The 19866-nt window shown below is 40.9% G+C and overlaps 1 protein-coding gene across 9 annotated transcripts in view; it reads right to left on the bottom strand.

Annotated features, from left to right (window-relative positions):
• The window catches only part of EPHA3 (EPH receptor A3), a 217701-nt gene extending 198462 nt beyond the window's left edge, over window positions 1-19239 (bottom strand). For 4 of the 9 annotated variants that reach the window (XM_040568320.1, XM_040568311.1, XM_040568205.1 and 1 more), the window contains exons 1-2: window positions 19008-19222; window positions 1891-1955 (exon numbers count right to left, since the gene is read on the bottom strand). In XM_040568320.1, coding sequence (XP_040424254.1) covers window positions 1891-1955; window positions 19008-19215 — 273 coding nt within the window. In that variant the 5' untranslated portion in view covers window positions 19216-19222. Of the gene's footprint in view, window positions 1-1890; window positions 1956-18583; window positions 18607-19007 lie in introns of those variants that run through there. The other 5 variants (XM_040568244.1, XM_040568225.1, XM_040568216.1 and 2 more) reach the window with 4 other exon arrangements.
• Window positions 19240-19866: the final 627 nt, after the last annotated feature.

Here is a 19866-nt window from a genome sequence, read left to right on the forward strand (position 1 = left end):
CTCTAAGGACATCGCTGAAATTCCATGATTTTCTTTGGCTTCAATATACATGGACATTACAGTAAACAGGAATGGCATGCACAGACACAAACAAGTTGTGCTGGATTTACCTGACACAAACTTGCAGAACCTAATAAAATTGTTTTTAGAGAGCTGGAGACCCTTTCTGGTGGGGTAATGCAGCACATCTGTTTTTCTTATAGCCCCCAAGATACTGTATGTCATTCCCTACCAACTGCTTTAGGCATCCAAGGCAAGAGAGGCACAGCTGCAGGGAGCTGAGCAGTAGATCTGCACAGCTGCAAGGAGATGAGCAGAGCAGAAGAGTAAAGCAGAAGAGGGCAGGGCAGCCAAGAGAGAAACAAAAAGAAGACTTTGCAAAGGAAAAAAAAAGTGCAAGTGAAGACAAAATACTGATGAGCTTGAAATTGCTGGAGAGTTCCCTCTTGGACATCCTGTTTACAAAGGTTTCTTATTGGGAAAAGTCAGCAGGAACAGCCACTAGAAAGAAACTTGAACCCTCTTCCTACCTCTTCCCCTTGAGAATGGAACAATTTGTTCAGAGACAGAGAGAGATCTACATATTAACTCAGAAAATAAACCAAGCCTTAATCCTTAAGTACTGCTAAACACCCACAGAACAATTTGTATCAATAAGGCACGACTTTAATACTAAAAACTGAATCCCACAAGGCATATATGCAGAAGTACTGTTACTACCAATATCTGTAAAAGTAATAAAGGCCAAGTAACAGCTTGCCCAAAGCTACAGAATAGTCAAAAAGTAAATGCTCACAATCCTACAAATAAGCAAACACCTGCCAACACTAAGAATTCAAAAAGCAGTTGGTTTGGAAAAACAATGGACTCCTAGCTAGAAACTCCTTGCCCTTATCAAGACTAGAGACAACATTTCCCGAAGACTTACAAGGGGCAGTGTGCTCTGGCAGAGGTTTACTCATAGGGTAGGAGACTGGCTGAGAGACACACAAAAGCTTCTAGGAGTTGACATTGAAAGTTAGGGACCTGAAGTAAGACTTCTCTAAGAAGAAAGAAACGAAGCACCACTGTGTGAGGGCAGGCACAAGTGAAAGGGCAGCAAGAGAAAAAGCCAATTTTTCTTACATATCTGTGCTATGCAACATAAAAAGAAAGAATTATGTGTTTTTTGTTTGTTTGTTTTCCCTATGCACAAGCACACAGATAGAAACAATAAGCTGGAGAGTGACTGGACATCAGTGCCACCGGACAGCTACAAATTGATATTCAGATGGCAAAAATGGTGGCAAATGCTATCTAAAAATTATGGCATTAGCTAATGTGAAAGCTTAGAGGCTCTAAAACGGCACTTTTCCAAACAGAATACCCAGTTTCATTACTTCTGGATACAAGATAAACAAACTCAAGAACATAAAACATTTCTTTCATTACATTCCAACTAATAAATTACAGTACCTGAACAATTCATCACCCAAGTTACCAAATGAGTACTTACATCACCCGCTTACGTCCACAAGTTTTTCACCTTCCGCTATTTCCATCTGAGTAAATAATCAAGTAATACTATGAAACAGTTCCATGATATCTTTTAGAAGTACACACTGGAATAGAGGGAGGAATGGTGCTTAAAGACAACTTTTTTGTTCAATGCACCTTTTGCTTTCATTTTCTCCAATAAGATCTTCATGGGAATTATGTGCATTGTGATATATGTTCTAAAGAAAAGGCAGCAGAACTTCATAAGCCTTATATTTCAAGTTTTGAGCAGACAATTTTTGAAGCTCCAAAGAGCCACAGCTATTGCACAGTGTCCTCTGAAGAGGAAACAATGGTTAAATAGCACATCGGTCTGTAGCACCACTTTTCCATTTCACAGTCTACTGAACTCACCCCATGTGACGGGTAGGAGATCCAGCCCAGCTCCCCTTGAATTGTTTTTGAATCCAGCAGATTAACTACAAAAAGACAAAATGAAGAAGAATGAGTTTCATTTGCCTCTGTCCGGTTAACCTCAGTTACCCATGCTAAAAGATGTGTTTATTTGAGGACCTTGTGAAGCAGTTGATTTGTTCAGGTGGCCTGGCAGATAGCTACAAAGAAGAAAAAGACAGACAAATGAAAAGGATCGCCTTGTTTATCTTAAAATGTGGTATGAACAGCAGACACGGGAACTTTTCAAAACAAAAAAGTGACAAAAATAAACAATGGATCTCTGTCCAAATTAATTACAGCAGGGGGTAGGAACAAAGCGGTTCCATCAGCTGCACAAACTACAGTGTTTTCCCCTTGGATGCCTGAAATTTGGGTCAATGCATCTAACCACATAGGTGAGATCTGAATATTTTAATCATTATTTGATTAAAAGCCTGTATTTGGCATATATAATTTTCTCAGAATGCAAGAATAAATAATGAATGCTGATTAAAGTCTTTCCTTTATCTCCTTCTTCCTTCTGATCTAATTTGTTCTCAAATTGTCTTGTAGTAGTGAACTGTTTTCTAAATGTCATGTGTAATACCGTAGATACAAAAGTAATTATTTACAATGCTTCAAGTTCAGACGAAGCTACTTAAAGAGCAGCATCAATTTGTATTTAATCTGGCCATTATCTTTATTTTTTTCTTCTTAAGAGGAATGCACCAATTTTCAGAGGAAGAATGAAGGTTTTATTTGTAAACAGTCCAACATAGACATTTTCCAGCCAATCCAACCACGGTGTTTTTATATCAATTTTAAAATGTGATGTAAATAAATAAATAAATAAATTGAAGGATATTCATTCTTTCTGTTTGTGCATTTTTGCCAAACACAAAAAATAAATTCAGTTCCTTAACCTGGTCATAGTCTCCAAGTGCTTAATCAAAAAGGTTCCTAATTAACCATTTATTTATTACCATGAAGCAGAACAGGTGAGAACTGATACAAAGCATCATGAAGAATCGCCATCTCTATGAATACAATCCATTGAGATATTAGTATACAACACAACAACATTGCTTATGGTGCTCACAGAAAACAAAATAGATAATTTCCCTCACTTTCCTTTCCTATTCTAATCAATCTGCTAAATTGACCTATTTTTATTATATTGGTGTTGACCTTTTAGTAGCTGTTTAATTTTGGTTATCACTTAAAAAACAAACAAACAAAGAAAACATAACAGAGCTATCAAGGCTTTTTTTTTTCCTCTCCTCTCCTGTTATTGGGATGTACAGGAATACAGAAATATTGGGATACACAGTAGGGAAAAACAGGTATACAGTATTAGAAACCAGGCCACATTATCAACAACCATAAATACATGCGTCTGTGTGTGTTGTGTATATGTATATATATGTGCACACATATATATATGCAGTGCTATACTACCATGAATGATCTGCTTTCTCATATGGGTGAAAAAAAATTCCCCTGCAGTTATACAACGCTTTAAAAGACAACAACAGCATTTTGCATTTTACCTACATCAATAACCAAAACATTTTTATTAATCTTACATAAAGAACATAACCTGGCATTGTATTTGTTGACCTCCAATTTTCATCAACAATTCAATTTTCAATCACCTACACAATCAAAGAAATCAGTCTTTTATTGAGTGCATGGGGCCCTAGGCAGACTATCATGAAGCAAGGTTTGCATCTATAAAAAGGAAATACTAATAAGAATTCAAAACGAAAAAGTGCAGTTCTGTGGGAATTTGTAATCACAAAAGCAAGATTATGGATCTCTAGGGATAAGACATATATTTGCTGTGCATCTGCAATACGTGGTGGTGAAGGAAGTATGACTTTTGAGGCAAATTACTTGGCAATATGTTGCTAAGGCAAATCACTCAGCAAAAAAACTTAAGTAATATATTTATTTGTTAAGAATGAGCTTCTTGAAAACATGATTGCAGTCACCCTGAAATTTATGAATTTAGTCCAAATTCATCAGTCTCATCTGGAAGAATACACAGGAACAGAGTCACAGCCTGGTGCTAGTTCTCCTCTTGGGGCTTACCAAGCAGCCTAGCAGTGAGAGCACACCCTTGAAGGACACAAGATCAGCACTCAGCATCTCTGTCCACATCTCCCTGTGCCACCTCAACAATGTCAGAGCCCCGCTGCCTGCCTAGCTCTCAAAAAAGGTTCACCAGGTTGCCAAGTAATCTAACATGAAGTACTCGCACACATTAAATAAGGCTGGAGGGGCAATTCTGTGGAAGCCACGTGTGCCTGTGAAAGGATGGGGTTGGTTTAACACCAGTAGGTAGCAAAGCTCCACCACTGCCCCACAAGAGCTGGATGCCCCCACTATAGGGCTAGAGAGCAAGTCACCATGCCCTTCCACCCCTCTAACAGGGGAAGCTTACAAGAGCACGGGACACAGACCTGCAACAAGCCCTCACTCCAGCCGACTTCCAGCTCAGAAGGTTTCAACACCAGAAAACAAAATTCAAGCTCTTTCTTTTCACGGTTAAGGGCAAGGAGTCTAACCAGTCTTGCTCCCCAGCAAAGTAACTGAATCAGTAAGACAACTCCTTCAATCCTCCTTCCCAAAGCTGTTCTACTTGGGATCAAATCTTTTATAGCAAGAGCAATTTTTCGGTGTCTCCTTCATTCCACCTTCCTCATCACATTCAAAGTGGCACCGCTACACAAACTACTTTGCCATGTTCATATATATTTCACTACATTTTAAAAATATTAGTTCCAATTCCTTTGAGGGATGTGTGTGTGCATGTCACATCAAGAAATAAAAAAGACATGGGGAAAAAAATACTCGATGAAAGAAGACATTGCTATAGTGACCCCCTAGATATCTGTCACGGCCTTGTACCTTTATTGTGTGCCTAGTGAAAACTGTATTTTAGGCAAGCAGAAGCACACACTGAGTGCTCAAATTCTTTAGAATCCAAATGAAAATCATGCATACAATACTTTTTCTCTATTAGTTTTTTTTTTAAAAAAAACTTTTCATCAAAAGTGTACAGTTTTTTAGTAGTGTCTGAAATGCAAAATATTTTTCTTTTCAGGTTGCCACCTGATAAAAACAACCCTGCCCTCCACTCAAAAAAAACTGTTAACACACGATTTTCCTGTGAGTTCAGTAGAAAGTTGTATGCCTCGACACAGAGCAAACAATACAGATCTTAGGGGCTGCAATATTCACGGTCCCTAGAGAAAATGATAGGGAACGGTAAAACGTTACCTTTTGACACTAGGTGTCATAAAATTACCTATTAATCTAGAAATTGAAGGAGAGAACAATTCCCTACACTAAAACTGAAGAATTAAAGAAGGAATTGATTAGATATTAGTTGTCTTAATTTTTTTTCAAGGATTTGTAGGATTAAGTGGAAAAAAGTAAAATATTACAGAAGCAACTCATTCATACAATTACTCATTTCAACATGTTTCAACTCTGATATATCCTCTCGTGTAACAAAAGGCAACATTTGATTCACAAAAGAGATCTTAGCAATTCATGAAAGGTAACATACACAGATATTCTATCAGATCTTCACATCAGCGGGCATACACCAGCGTGACCCTAACAGATTTTTCCCCACACACAATTAAATTTAAATGAAAATGTTAACATTTAAACATAGTACAGGTGCTGATAGTCATGTATGTATCAGATAAAAAAGAGAACTAGAGAGAAAGGAGTTGCAGCCTCTCACTTGGCACTGTCCTCTGCTAGGTGTGTACCTCTAGCAATACTAACATGAATTGTAGGACTTAAGAAAAGTCCCAAAAAAGAGGTCAAACTATGCAACACATTTTCTTCCATCGCATATGTAACAACCAGGTACTCCAAAATACCTGGTCCAATGAAGCCCTTGGCTGTGTAAGCAATCATAACTACAGGTCATATACGGTCCTCACTTCAGAGCCTGATTACCCACAGCTCTTGTGCACTTGAATAGAATACTGGGGAACAGAAGAAGTGGAAAGTCCCAAAAATAAAATCAATAATTCTTTTTACTTCCTAATTATTGCCACTTTTGAGATGAGATTAGAAAAGTAGTTTTAGAGGTCAGGCCACATGAAAGAGAATCGGGACTTGCAGGCTCTTTCTGAAGGTTAAGTACCACATCCTTCCTCCCACAACTCAATTGCACTCCTTGTATTTCCTCCTCTGGCAAAAATGTGTGAGCATCACTCAGCTAACTCTTACAGAGACCCCTGAGGCTGACACGTTGATTACTAGGGTAATTCTTAAACTACCTGAACAGTTGTGTTGCTATCCCCAGCTCTTTTCCTATAGAGCATCTTGAGCATCACTGATTATGGTAAGGAGATGCAGAGGGGTTCTCACAAAATAACATTAAAAAAAATCCAATGCTGTCTAACAATCTCAGTGTACTGCATGGGTCCCATCATGTAAATAACACTCTTGAAAACTAGTGGTAGTTGTTGGGGGGGGATTTGCTATAGAGACGTTGCAGTGCTGTACAAACTGAGCCACCACCCGTTCTGGCTCTGGAAATGAGCAACTTGGCACTGCCACGCGTCAGCCTTGGTTGCCGTACTGCGGCTACTTCTGCCAAGCGGCAGCATACCGGCAGCGTGTCTATTAAGAACATGTGCTCTTCCTAGAAGCTCCCTCTCCTGCCTGACTCTTCTGGTCATCAAAACTTCACGAGACAGCATTTTTCATTTCCTCAACGTGCACTTGTGCCAAGGGGGTAAAAATGAGCGCCTTCCCAGCAGCCGGAACAGGCAGCGGGATGCGAAGCGCAGAGCTCGCTCACTCTCTTCTTCGTGGCATCAGGAAGAAGACGAATGAGGGCTCGAGTGGAATCTGACGTGCAGGCCCGCTCACACTATCTGAAATTGCTTCCAGTTTGAGAGTGATGGCAGAGGGCCTGACTCCAGGCTCACTAACAGCGGGCTTTATCAGGAGTGATGTCAGTGAAAGAAAAAGAACTGTAAAACTAACGAGATACCTGGATTCACGCTGAAGGCAGATCCAGAAACACATGGGGTAGTGGCTGGACAAGGAACTGAACACAGTATAAATATACTCCCAGAAAAAAAATAAAATAAAATAATAGATATTGTGCTAGGTAGAACCATCCTGAGATAATCCTAACTACGTAAGACCTGGGGAGGAAAGCCTGCTAAGAGACAGCTTGCAATAGCTAAAGAAGAACCCGCAATAACTTCCCCACAGGAATGTATTTCCAAATCCTATCCTATACACGGAAAATGCATAACAATAGCCAATGAGGTAAAATATATACAGCATTTTTTCAACTGATTAACATTTCCAATTAAAAGTTAAAAAAAAAAGAAAAAACTCACGACTATTTTGTCTTTTCTTGTTTGGCATCAAACTGCCGGCTTAGAAATATGCTAGTTATTTAAAAATATGCTAACAAATGGGAAAATTTAAATTTGCTCCACAACCAAAAAAACGAGTGAATGCCCATAATTGAAATGTGTCATATATTCTGAGCAGCAAAGAAAATACTTTGCGGCAGGAAGTTAGCCAGATCTTGGTTTTGGGGTGGGACAGAGTGGAGTCAGTGCAAACACAGATACATTTTTAGAAGGGGGGCCTTTTTACGGCAAAGAGCACCAGCACCTGGATTTTCGTACACCTATGAGCACAGATCTGAGTACTCTCAACCCTCCCTTCTCCCAGTTAGTGGGGATAGTGAAAATAAGAAGGGCTGCAGCAGATCAGCTTTCGTTTATCATCTCTGGTTTATTCTGAGGCTTATAGGCAATACCTACCAATAGATAGGCTAGGCCAACGTCTTGATGCACTCACCATAATTACCAACTAGGATCTTGCTGATAGAAAATCTGCTAAGGTATACCACAAAATCTTTGGGAAGAGGGAACAATTAAAATCAGCTGATGAGAAATGTCTCCACGAAGCAACACTAACCAATGCGCTACTTTTCTCATGAAACAGTGTTCACCAATGAAGCCTGCTTCCAAGAAGCAGACCTGGGACCTGATTGCTCCTTGCTCATTAACAAAAAGTCAAGTCTCCTGTGATGTTATGGTCCTGCGTTTCTCCTCAAGTGTTGCAATGAAGATGTAATTATTGCTACAAATGCTCAGAAGCAAATGACCTCAGCATAAAAGACCTGCTAGGAGCCCATGCACCGAGCTCTGCCTTTCCAGCTTTGTCTCCCCCAGCCTGGGGCACCCTAGGAAGCAAGGTGACACTAAGCTACATAGAGTAAGCGTCCTAAAAACAGCCAGGACTAAATCCTTTGTAACGCACATCCCATAGAAGCGCCAACAAAGCTTGGCCCACTTGCTAGACAATTCTTTTCCACATGTGAGATTTCTCAGGGAGATTTCTGGTACAACTCAAAGCCAGCCTATAGTCCTCTGAGAGGTACAACGCTGTGAGGTCTGCACTTTCAACCTTTCTTGCCTATGCCATTATACTGTACAATGCAAATATGATTTTGAGCAGAACATTCCGAATTTGGCAACTGTCATGTTCAATCTGTGGTTAAACTGCTGACTGAAGAACTCCACCAGGGTGGGGGCAAGAGATGAACAAACAAGGGAAAACCAAAATGAATTTAAAAACAGTTGCGCTAAAACTGAACTCAGGAATCTTCACAAAAGGCCACCGGATAGCCCAAGCCTCCCTTATTTTCAGTTAAATGTTCAGTAAATAATTTATAAACTACTTCCAAAATTAAAAGATGGTTAAAATTTTCAAATAAAAGACAAAAGACTAGCAATATGAATCAAGTTACCTTACTGATTATTTCACCTATAAAACATATAAGCCTTCTAGGTTAACTTGGATTATTTGATAAACTCTATTCTTACAGCAGTCGTCCTCAGCTCTACAAGAGGAAGAGTTTCATTTTCCTCCCAGATCTTGCTCTCTTCAAACGTACTCCTTAAGAGCATCTGAGGCCAGATTGGGGTGCCTCAGTTTTTCCATGGGTTGAATACTGACACAGTCAAAACAGGAACTTGGTTGCAAGTTTTTTATAGAGGCTGCCATAAATAAGGGAAGACAGCACAGCAACAAGGAATACAGGAATAAACAACAGCACAGACTGCAAACACCAAATGGAGCAGATCAGGGAGGATCCATGACTGTGCAGCAACCCTCTCCCTGCTTGCTACGCCCAGAGGGAATCCCCATACTGCTGCTGGAGGGAGACCACCTGGCTCCTCACTCAACTGCACTCAATGCTAAGAAGAAGCTCTCTGGTAGTCTTCCTCCTTTCACTAGGTGTGCAGCCTACAAACAGGAGAGGGGCAATGCCACCCTAAGTCTCCTGAACATGACTATCGGGTCCAAAAACATAAGCCATGCAGGAAAGGCTTCAGAGAGCAAACAGGCAGAGGTACACTGTTCCTTAGCAGACAAAACGGGAACAAATTTCAAAGTAGAACAGAAAACTGCTGAGCATCGTGTTGCTGGAAACCTTTGGAGTGTTCAGGTAACACCAACAGCCTTTCCCCCCACCCTACCATTGAGGGAACTCGAGCAATAGTTAAGGCTGGGTAGCACAGATAACAATCAACCTTACCCTCTACTCAACCTGCATCAAGTCTCCAGATGTGCAGATGCACTCAAACCTCCTAACATCACACCTCAGGGAAGTCATTCTGGCTACTGGGAAGAGGAAAGGACCTGCCATTTCTGCACAGATGACGACGTGTGAATTAGCAGCTCCTGCCACAGGAGTGGGGTGGCAAATCTGTATGCTACTTTCCCTCTGAGTACCTGTCTGCATCGTCTTGACAACTGCCCGGTTTGCAGGAGAACTTCTCGTGGATGAACACAGACAAAACAGATTTTATTTCTTTTTTATTAGTTTGAAACATGAGAGTCCTCCTGATATTGTTAAAGTGGTGTAAAGCTCAATTTCCAAGTATGCAAAAACATATGACTGGTGGGCTGGAATGCAATGTTTATCAAAAGGGCCTAATAAGGTTTCGGTTTTATTAGGCTATTTCCTGTAAGTTGATATGTGCCAGTTCTTTTCATTAAGACAAGGATATCAAAATTAAAAATGGATTAACCTAATGGGTTCCAAATTATTGTGTTGCTTTCATATCTTTGCATCCTGGTTTTTAAACTAATTCCAACTTTTTTTTTTTTAGTATCTCCTACAAGATATTACATAAACCCTTAGATATCTGAATTATTGTTCAACTGAACCTACATTCAAGTCCAAATGCTCTGAATCTCATTTTAATCTACTACTACAGTGTTAAATCTGACATGAGTGGAGTGCAGCATTAAACACAAACGCAAAATGAGGGCGACTGTGTTAAAACGGAGTTTAAATGGCAAAACCTAAGTTCACCTTGCTCAGGAAAAAAAAAAAAAAGTGAGATTCGTTTACCTAAACACAAATACCTCACCTTTTAGCAGCCCAGAATAAGCAGGTCTGTCTCTCATGGGATGTGAGAACAATCCTGTTGGGTTCCCCAAATCCTGAAGCACCATATGCCTATGTATAGGCAGCCCAAACCAAGAGTAAACATTACTAAAATCATTTTAACAAGCTCTAAAGCACTTCTCAAAAGGGCTTAAGCGTATTGCACAACTCTTCCCTTGGGAAAAAAAAATAATACTCAGTATTCACTAGTTTTGCAGAACTGAGCCCCTCTGAGGATCTCATACAGTTGAGGTCTACTGGAGTTTCACAAAGAACCATGCTTGGGAAGGCTTCTAGAAAATTAAAGAAAATATATATATATGTTGCAACAGTGTCCATGTTTATTTAAGGTGAACTGAGAGTTCAAAAACTTGTTAGACATACTTAGTTTCTAGTTCAGACACCACAAAGTATCACAAAAAAAATCTGACCACATGCAGCACCCATGACTAAAAAACCTTAAGAACTTCCCAGAAATTTTCCTGCAGTTCGAAGACTAAAAAACAAATGAAAACCAAACAGGAAATAATAGTTCATAGATGAGAATTTTTTTTTCAGACAGGAACTTGAGCACAAGTCCTGTGAATGACCACTCATGCATTTAAAAAAATGCTGTGATACCCCCGAAGTGAATCGTCTGGCTGCATGCCAAACCTTAGGGGAAAAAACTGCTTTTAAGAAATTTCTCATATGGGGCACAGGAAAAAAAATATAGTTTTGTTGTTAGGTTCAAAATACAGAAATCAAGATTTAATAAAAAAAAGTTTATGAAAATCCTGAAATACTACATGTAGAAAGAAAGCTACTCAGGTATGCCCTGATGGAGTTTTGTCAACCTTTTCTTCTCTGCTTGCAGGAATCGAGGGCTCCAGCTTGCCGGGCTACAAAATGCTTGGGTCCTTCCATAGCCACTCCACAGATAAAATAAACCCACAGAACAAATGACTAAACATCTCGGTGCAAATTGGGGGAGTAAAATGCCAATAGCATAAGAAATCTCCTTGAGTGTCACGCTGAGAAAATCAAGATGCTAAAACCAGTTCTATTTTCCAATACAGTGATGTCACCAACATGATATTTTCATTGTTTGCCAGGTTAACAGAATTTATGGAGGTAATTAATGCAGAACATGTGTGCTGAGCTATCCATATGAAAAATGGAATTGCCCCTGACTTCATTTGCTGCCTTTGCAACCAAAACCCTGCTAACATCTTTTTTCACTATTTCCATATGTGAGAAATACAAATATTTATAACAAAGGTAAATGCTTAAATGACTCTTCTATTCCCATCTACCCATAAGCCAGTTTTTCAGGCCCCCGTTTTCTGCTTATTCTTCCACTTCCATTACCTTCCCACAAACAGCTCAGGTTTCCATTAAGTTGCACAAATTAAGCATGTGCCTTTTCTCCAGAATTGGTTTTCTCGGTTAGAATGGAAAACTTCTCCTTCAGTTTCTTGAACGCCCTGTCCAGCTTTAACATGGCTTTCGGGATCAATGCAACGAACTAATTAGGGAAAAGGCACCATCCTTAAACCTATAGTTCTGTACCTTTTCTCTGGGCACCTGCAGGACTGCAGCATCTCCCTTCTCCCAGTAAACATAATTTGGTAAGAAGGAATGGACACGTGGTTCTCAGAGTCAGTGGGGAAGGAAAAGATGTTTTCCACTTTCTACTCTGCATGGCTCACTGTCAAATTATGGGAGGGCAGGGAAAGAAGAAAAAACACAGGCGTATGAGAAAGGCTCGTGGCACTGTGCACAGGTAAGGTGAGAACAAAGGAGACCAATGAGGTTTCCCTACAGCTGGGTTACCCCTAAATGGTTTGCGTGACCACATTACATCTTCCATAGCTGTAATGTTCTTCTCCAGGAAAACGGACCTCTCACCATTACCTAAGACATTTGCTCTCTGAGGTAAATTATATGTGGCAGACAAGTTTTTGCAGGATAGGGCCCTAGCATTCTCTGAACGTGTTTCGACGTACGTGTCTGTGTCACGAACATTACAGCTGGACAGACAGATATTGCCTTTTCTTTTCTTTTTTTTTTTTTTTTTTTTTTAAGAAAAAAAGAGAAGCACCATTACAAAAAAAGATTAAATGGAATGGTAAAAATGCCTCTGCCCCTCCTAAATTGCAGTCTCTGTTGAAATTCACCACTGGTAAATCACAGTCATGAAGCTTACTAATGTAAACAAAGCTTAGACTTTCAGGGAGGCAAGGAATTTCTTAATTTGTGCTTTGCTCAGTGTTCAAATCATTGTCAGCCCTGAATTCTGGTTTCCTAACTCTGTTAATAATTGGAGAAAATTTGGGTTTGGGTCTGATTTTCCTGCGATTCAGATCAAGCTTTCACTTCATGTCTGTCTACATCTCTTCTTCCTCAATCCTTCCCTCCACTCTAAAAGCGAGCTCTTAACAAGCCTTTGCCCCTCAAAAAAAGCAAACAGAGCAAAAGTCCTCTAGCTGCTTTCTAGCTTCTCAACAACTAAATCAAGAAACACAATGTCACTGTTTGCTATTTGTTACTGCAAAGTTTCTGGGATGACTACCATGGACCAGAAGGTTTTTTGGTGTTTTAATTATTATTTATTTAAACAAGAACTCTTCACTGTAGATTTTCCAAAAACAATCTCCTTCCCGAGTCACAATTTTAAAAGATTTTTTTTTTATTTGAAATTATTGTACTCATATGTGCGGCAGCTGTGCTTGAGGAGTTTTTTTCACTATCATTATTAATAATAATAAATTTTAAAAACCACATCAACAACAGATCAATGCAGCATGAACTTTTCCATCCAAATATAGATATAAAAATGGTATGAGAAAGAAGCTGGCGAAAAAAGAAATCACCATTCCCATAGTATATGACACTAAACTGCCCTGACTGAACCTTACCATTCATCCTATTGTTCCCCTAATTGCTAGGAAGTTTCAGCCACTGTTCCCTCGCTCTGCTATTATTCTTTCATCAATATTTTTCAGTAGATTAATGGGATTTTCCTCCATATTTTGCCTGGAACAGCAGGATGCAGTACTTTACAAAAAAAAAAAAAGGAGCATGGTGCTTAAGTTTCTGCTTACAGTGTGTCTGGTTTAATAACATCTCTGCAAATTTAAGACTGTACGCTCTGGCGTTTCATTCATTCCACCCGGCACTCTCACAGGCTGCAACTCTTTTGTCACTGTCCTAAGATTTCTTTCAGGCGGGATTATCTCTATTTCTATATCTTTATTTCTTCCATTCATTCGCTGCAGAAATTTCAAAGCAATCTTCAGTCCAAGGGACTGAATTTCAATTTTACATCAGTTTCACACTGCAAAAGAAGTCCTTGTGCTAGGAGTTATCAAGCACCTAAAAGCTAAGAAGAACAAGACGACCAGTGGGGAATACGATCCTAACCCAGCAAATTACTGCCATGTTCTGTTTCCAGAATTACACCACCGGGAGTTCACATCTCATCTTCTGAATTAAACTATTCCCCGTTGAGCTTTGTTTCTTGCATAGAACAGTTTAAACATCAAAAAAAGTAAAATAAAACCTTCTACTATAAAAGTTCATGGAAATAAGAAAGGCTACATCACTAAAATGATTTTTAGTAAAACATGATTTTTAGTAAAACTTAGGAGTCACATGTATTTGTATACAAAATCTTGCATTTCACTGTATTAGTTCTTATTGCAAGTTTTTATCTCCCTCATAAATATATGTTCAACTATTTTCGACAATGCTTCAACAAATTAGGCTCCTTTTCATAAGAAAGGAAATGATTAAAAAAAAAAGGGGGAAAGGGGAAAAAAGAATCCCTACATTTCACTACAGAAAAGCAACTCTTTAGATGCTGGAAGTATCTATTAGAAAGGTGATGGGAAGAGACGCCTCTGCCCCACCTCTTAAGTTTTATCTAACACTTCTGGAAAAGTCCAGTCAATTTTACACCTTAGGGTATCAATCTGACCTTTCGGGGTTTCAGTACGAGCTCCACCGAGCACAGCTTTGAACTTCAACAAAAAATAAGGATACAGTTCTATCTCCAGTTATTATTAGTAGCATTTATATATTTATTTGTTTATAAGAAAAACCAAACGGCAGCTACAAAGCAGTGGTACCTCTACAAATCACAGGTAGCCCATGGAGCTAACACAGGCTCTGCACAAAAAGCGACCAACTATACTGTTGGATTCGGTAACAGCTCTGTAGTGACCCTCACTGGTGATAAAATCCAGAGCTCTGAAAACAAGGAAATGAACACCTGCATCTGTATTTCCAAACTTTCATCGAGTGGGGATTACAAGAACAAGAGCCATTACACGCACTCCTGGAGGAAAACTTACAAGTTCTGAAACAAAATCAAAAGTAAGTCTACTAATAGAAATTAGCTTAACTCCTGCAGATAAAAATAGTAATAATAATAAAACTAATTTGCATGTGTTTCCAGACAGGAATGAAAAATTTAAGTTCCATCAGAACGCACTCCCAGTTTGCAAAGATTTCTTGTAAACAACTGTTAAACTTCACGTGCCTACTATCTGCGCAGTGGTTTTCATTCCAGTAGCGCCCCAAAGCCTGACTTCCTATGGCTGAAAGTACAGAAGAGAGTTTTAACGAGCATCTGTGATTTGACTGGTTCGTTGGGTAGCAAATATGTTGCATCCAAACTAATTGCAATAACAATTGCTGTGTCCAATTTGAACATCTCTCTGTTTCAAACATCTGCTTTAAGTTTGCTATAGGCAATACGGTGATTTTTCTTTTTAGTACACTGTATTGAAATCTGGGGTAAAGTGAAGACAAATTTCAGCAATAAACAGAAAAGAAAATAAATTATTCCATGTGTGAGAGTCAGGTATCAAAAATACTGAGATAAAATGAGGAATTTGCTCAACTTCCTTCTCCTTTTGCACAGCTTTTTAAAAACATCACGCTGTGAATTTTAAAGCACGTTCATTATTTGTCTGATCATACAGCTTAGGATGAAGCACAGCAGCTTTGAGTATATACAGCTGTACGAAAAACAGCTCTCTAGACCCACACGAGTTTGAGCTTTCTGAAATTAAATTTTAAGTGGCATCATATTCAGATTTCTAAGCCTACTTTTGATTTCTTTTGCAGATAAACACTCAACAGCGAGCTATAAGCACCAGCAGGAATTGTGTCATGATACATGAAGACTTATCCTGACCTAATGATACCTGACACAAAGTAAGGCAAGATTTGTAAAAAGCATTTCCCTGTGCAATCCCTTTTCATCCTACTGAGAAGTTTCCAATATTTCCAGCCTTTCCCAAAATGATATGCAAAAGTTGGTCGGGCATTTTGCTCCACAGGCAAACACTGAATTTCTCAAAAACATGCCAACAGCTGTCACAAGGCACACTGAGTTGTCTTGAGTGACTGTAAGTGTTAACAGATAAAATGGTAAATTTAAGTGTACACAGTTCTGAGACGCTAATGAACAAATAAAAGATGAAACCACATCTCCAAAGCCAGCACGGACTGAAAACAGCAGCTGATTGGAACCTTCTTGCTGTTAACCAAAACAGACACTATTTGAAACCAAGTACGATAAGCAGATTTACCGTATTGATCTTTTGGTAGCTCTGTTCGCAAGAAATTAATTTTATGCTAGATTGAGAGGTTACAAGAAGTTTCCTGTCTGCACAGTCAAAATATTATTGAAGCAATTCAGGTTGTCAGTAAAAGCTTAAACAAATTTGCTGATAATCCTGTTAATGACCTAGGTCAAGTGTTAACTGTTGTGGGTTATAAAACAGTGAAATTAAGGTTGCTGGTACCCTCGGGCAGGCAATATAGTTACCGAAGACACTGAGGAAAAATTATTAAATTACTGAATGATACAGCTCATTCAATTACTTGATACCATAGAAATTATTCAAAGAGAAATTGCGTCCTTCTAAGAAGAAACCCACAATCTTCCCCAAGTGAAAAATATTGACTGGAATGGAATAGCAGAACATGTGGTTTCTCCACATACACAGGGTTCTGCTTGTGACTCCAAAACCTGAAAAATTAGACGTTAAATCTTCCTGACATTTTCCTTCCTCTCAGAAAATGGCACACACTTTGCCACTGTACACAGATAAGTCTGAACTTTACAGAACCTTCTTGAACCTCCGTGATCACGTAGGTAAAAGGCACGCAGCTTTGCAATGAGCACAGCAGAGAGTTTAAAAATAAACTCAGCAGAAAATTTTATGTTTCAGCAAGAAAAAACTCCAAACTTTTCTGGGATGAAGCAAATTAATAAACACCCAAGGTCTCCAAGATATATATTAAAAAAAAAAGGGGGGGGGATGATGGACTGCACTTGATAACACAAAGTGAAGTAATCGACAACTTGCCTTCAGCCCCCCCCTTTCATCCTTTTCTCCCTTCTTCCCATCCACTTCCACTACAGAAGCATCAGTTCTGGTTCAAATGCTTGTCAGCTTTAGTATTAACTGCAAATGTTAACTGAAGATGTTTTTTAAAAACAGAAGTAACTCTTTCAATCCAAATAAATTTAGGAAATATTACCAGGAGCCCTGAAGGCACTCCTGTAACATATCTATTGCTACATTCACATCCCCCAGAAGTTACACAAAGCTACATAAACGCACCAAAAATACACTTCATTCTTTGTTAAAACAATCCGTGAGATTTTCAACAGTAGCTTTATATTAAAGTGCATGAAGAAAACGCACATATTCTTATCCATAAGTCTATATTAACAATCTCCATTCAAAAAATATATTTTAACTTCTCAGCGGTAGAGAAAGAAAACTTTTCTAAATACCCCACAGAAATACAGTAACACCTAACTTCAGCTTTGGGAAAAAAATAATGGTAACAGCAGCAGTGAAAAAAGCGTAGCGAGAAAAACATCATTTAAAAGAAGAAAATCTTTTGACGCTATTTAATGCTTCAAGCTAATGCTTGATTACCAAACAAACTAGCATCAGCAAATTCTAATTCGGATTTTTCTCAATTCATATCATCAGCCTAAGAACACTGCAAATGAAGTAATTACTGAGCTTCTCATAGTGGAAATAATTAAAACACTGATGTTGGTCGCATTTTTAAAAGAAACTGGGGATGTTCCTTTTTTTTTTTTTTTTTTTTAAGTGAGTAGCAAAACACATACTTCAGAAAAAGTAAGCATGCAAAAGCAGGTTACTGTCCAGTATTTGTATTTACGTTGTGCCTTTTCACTAAACATTTTCAAAATGCCACCCTTATTTTACAAGTTTTTGAAGCTGTAAAGAGAGAATAGGAGCAGCATCTACTGAATTCTGACTCAGAAAAGATGCTTAATGTGCTTTCTATGTGATACTGATTTTTTTCTTCCTTTCCCAATTCTCAGTGATTTTAAACAAAGAAACAAAAAGCATCTTTTGCAAACCTGAAGGCTCTAATATCTTTTTTGCATAATTAGTCTCAGCTTTCAGACTGCGTCTGCCTGCCACTGCCGTGGAGGCAGAGCTGCTCTGCTGACTGACTGAACTACACACGTTTCCAAAAAGCTTTTAATCATAGGGCAAGAGTAACCCCTACTACCGTTCGCGTTTTCATTTCCGAAAACGATTTGTGAAGGATGACAATAGGTACAAAACAGCGTGTATATGGAGGCTTAAGAGCAACCAACTATTAAAAGTAACCTGGGAATCAGTGCCTACGTAAAATAAATTTACATCAAACGTACAAGCAGATGCCACATTATTCTTCTGGCACGGTGGTGCCACAGCTTCTTCCCAGCGATAAAAACAACCGATTTCAGATTACCCAGGATTTGTGGAGTTTAAATGTTCCCTTATCTGATGCGATTGTTAATTCCTTTCGGAAATCATTTCGAGCGGCTACCTCACTGCCGTATCCCGCCACCATCCCCAACACCAGTACGCACTCAGCATCATTCGCAGGGGAGGAAGGCTAATTGTAACGGCGTCTCTGCCCGCTGCCCTGCGGATGCTGCAAGCGAAGCAGGTGCTAGGTCTACGTGCCGGGCTGGCACCCCAAATTCCTCGCACCCCCTGGATGTGTCCCCAAAGCGGGCTGCAGCGGACACCCGCTGGCACCGGCTGCGGGAGGGGGAAGAGGGGGCTCTGCTCTTCTTCTCCGCGGGGAAGGGGCAACCTTACCTTTTCCAAAAAAAAGTATCTCAATTACTTTTTCAAACAGCCGTCGTGATTTCTCCCTGACACCTACCACGCGTCCTCACCAAATGTCAGCTCGGAGACCGCCGCAGCGGAGGAGAACAAAACGCTGCCCAAAACTGGGGCGCAGGCACGGTTTGACCGGGATCCCAAACCCACACCCAAACGCTCCGGTACCCCAGGCGGGCCGGGGCAGGGCAGCGGGGCCGCTTTTTAGCTCCGACTGAAACTTTGGCAGCACCAAATACCGCCGCAGCCCCCACCACCGCCGGCCCGGAGGTAATTAGGGCGAGCCCCGGGGCTTGCTCGTTAGGGCGCGCCCCCGGCAGCAGGGACCGAGCACCTTAAGGAGGAAAAAGGAAAAATAAAAATAATAATAATAAAAAATAAAATAAGAGGAACAAGATAGGGGAAAAGAAGGGGAGAAAAAGGGAAGAAAAGGGAGAGAAGGGGAGCGCTCCCCCCCCGCCGCTCACCTTCGTTGCCGGGGCGGGCGCTCAGACGCCCGGCGGCGCCGAGGGCAGCAGCGCAGAGCAGCGGCAGCAGCGGCGGCAGGCGGCGGCGGTCCATGTCGGCGGGGCGGCAGCGCGCAGGCAGAGCCGCATGTCTCCGCGCCGCATGCCACCTCCGCTCCGCGCCCGCTCCCGCTCCGCGCCGCGCCGCCGCCGCCGGCACCGGGACCATGCCCCGCTCCCGCCCGCCCGCCTTCGCGCTGCGCCCGGGAGGGGCCGCCCCCGCCCGGCCCCGCCGCCGCCGCCGCCCCGGGTCCTAGCGCCGCCCCCGTGCCGCCGGTCCGCTCGGGCCGCCGCAGGCCGCGGTGCGGACGGAGGGGGCTTCACGCCTCGCCCCCCAAGGGTCGGGGACTGCAGCGCTGCCCCAGCCTCAGCTCATGCAGAGGGGTCCCTCAGCGCGGGGGTCTTCTTCTCCCAAGCGACCAGTCGCGAGGAGCCAGGCTCGGCAGAAAGAGCCAGGCACTGTGGTTCTGTGGAAACAGGAAAATACTTCAATAATATTCAAGTCAGATAAATATTCTGCCCCAAACCGCAGCTCAGCGTCCATGTAGGATGAGGTGCTACGAGCTGGAAAGGAGAGAGCTGTGGGCAAGGGCTGTAGGACCACCAAACGACCAAGTGACATCTAACTTCCTTGCCACCACAGGAACCAGACCCCCACCACATTTCACAACCCAGTAGTGTTGAACACCCAAACAACTGAACGTGAAAAGGATTGTCCTGTGTCCCCTCTGGGGCACCGCTACCAGCGGGACAGCTGAGGCTGCCTCAGGAGAATCAGAGAATCATAAAGGTTGAAAAAGACCTTCAAGATGATCTGGTC

This window comes from Cygnus olor, chromosome 1, assembly GCF_009769625.2.
Source record: "Cygnus olor isolate bCygOlo1 chromosome 1, bCygOlo1.pri.v2, whole genome shotgun sequence".
NCBI classification, from domain to species: Eukaryota; Metazoa; Chordata; class Aves; order Anseriformes; family Anatidae; genus Cygnus; species Cygnus olor.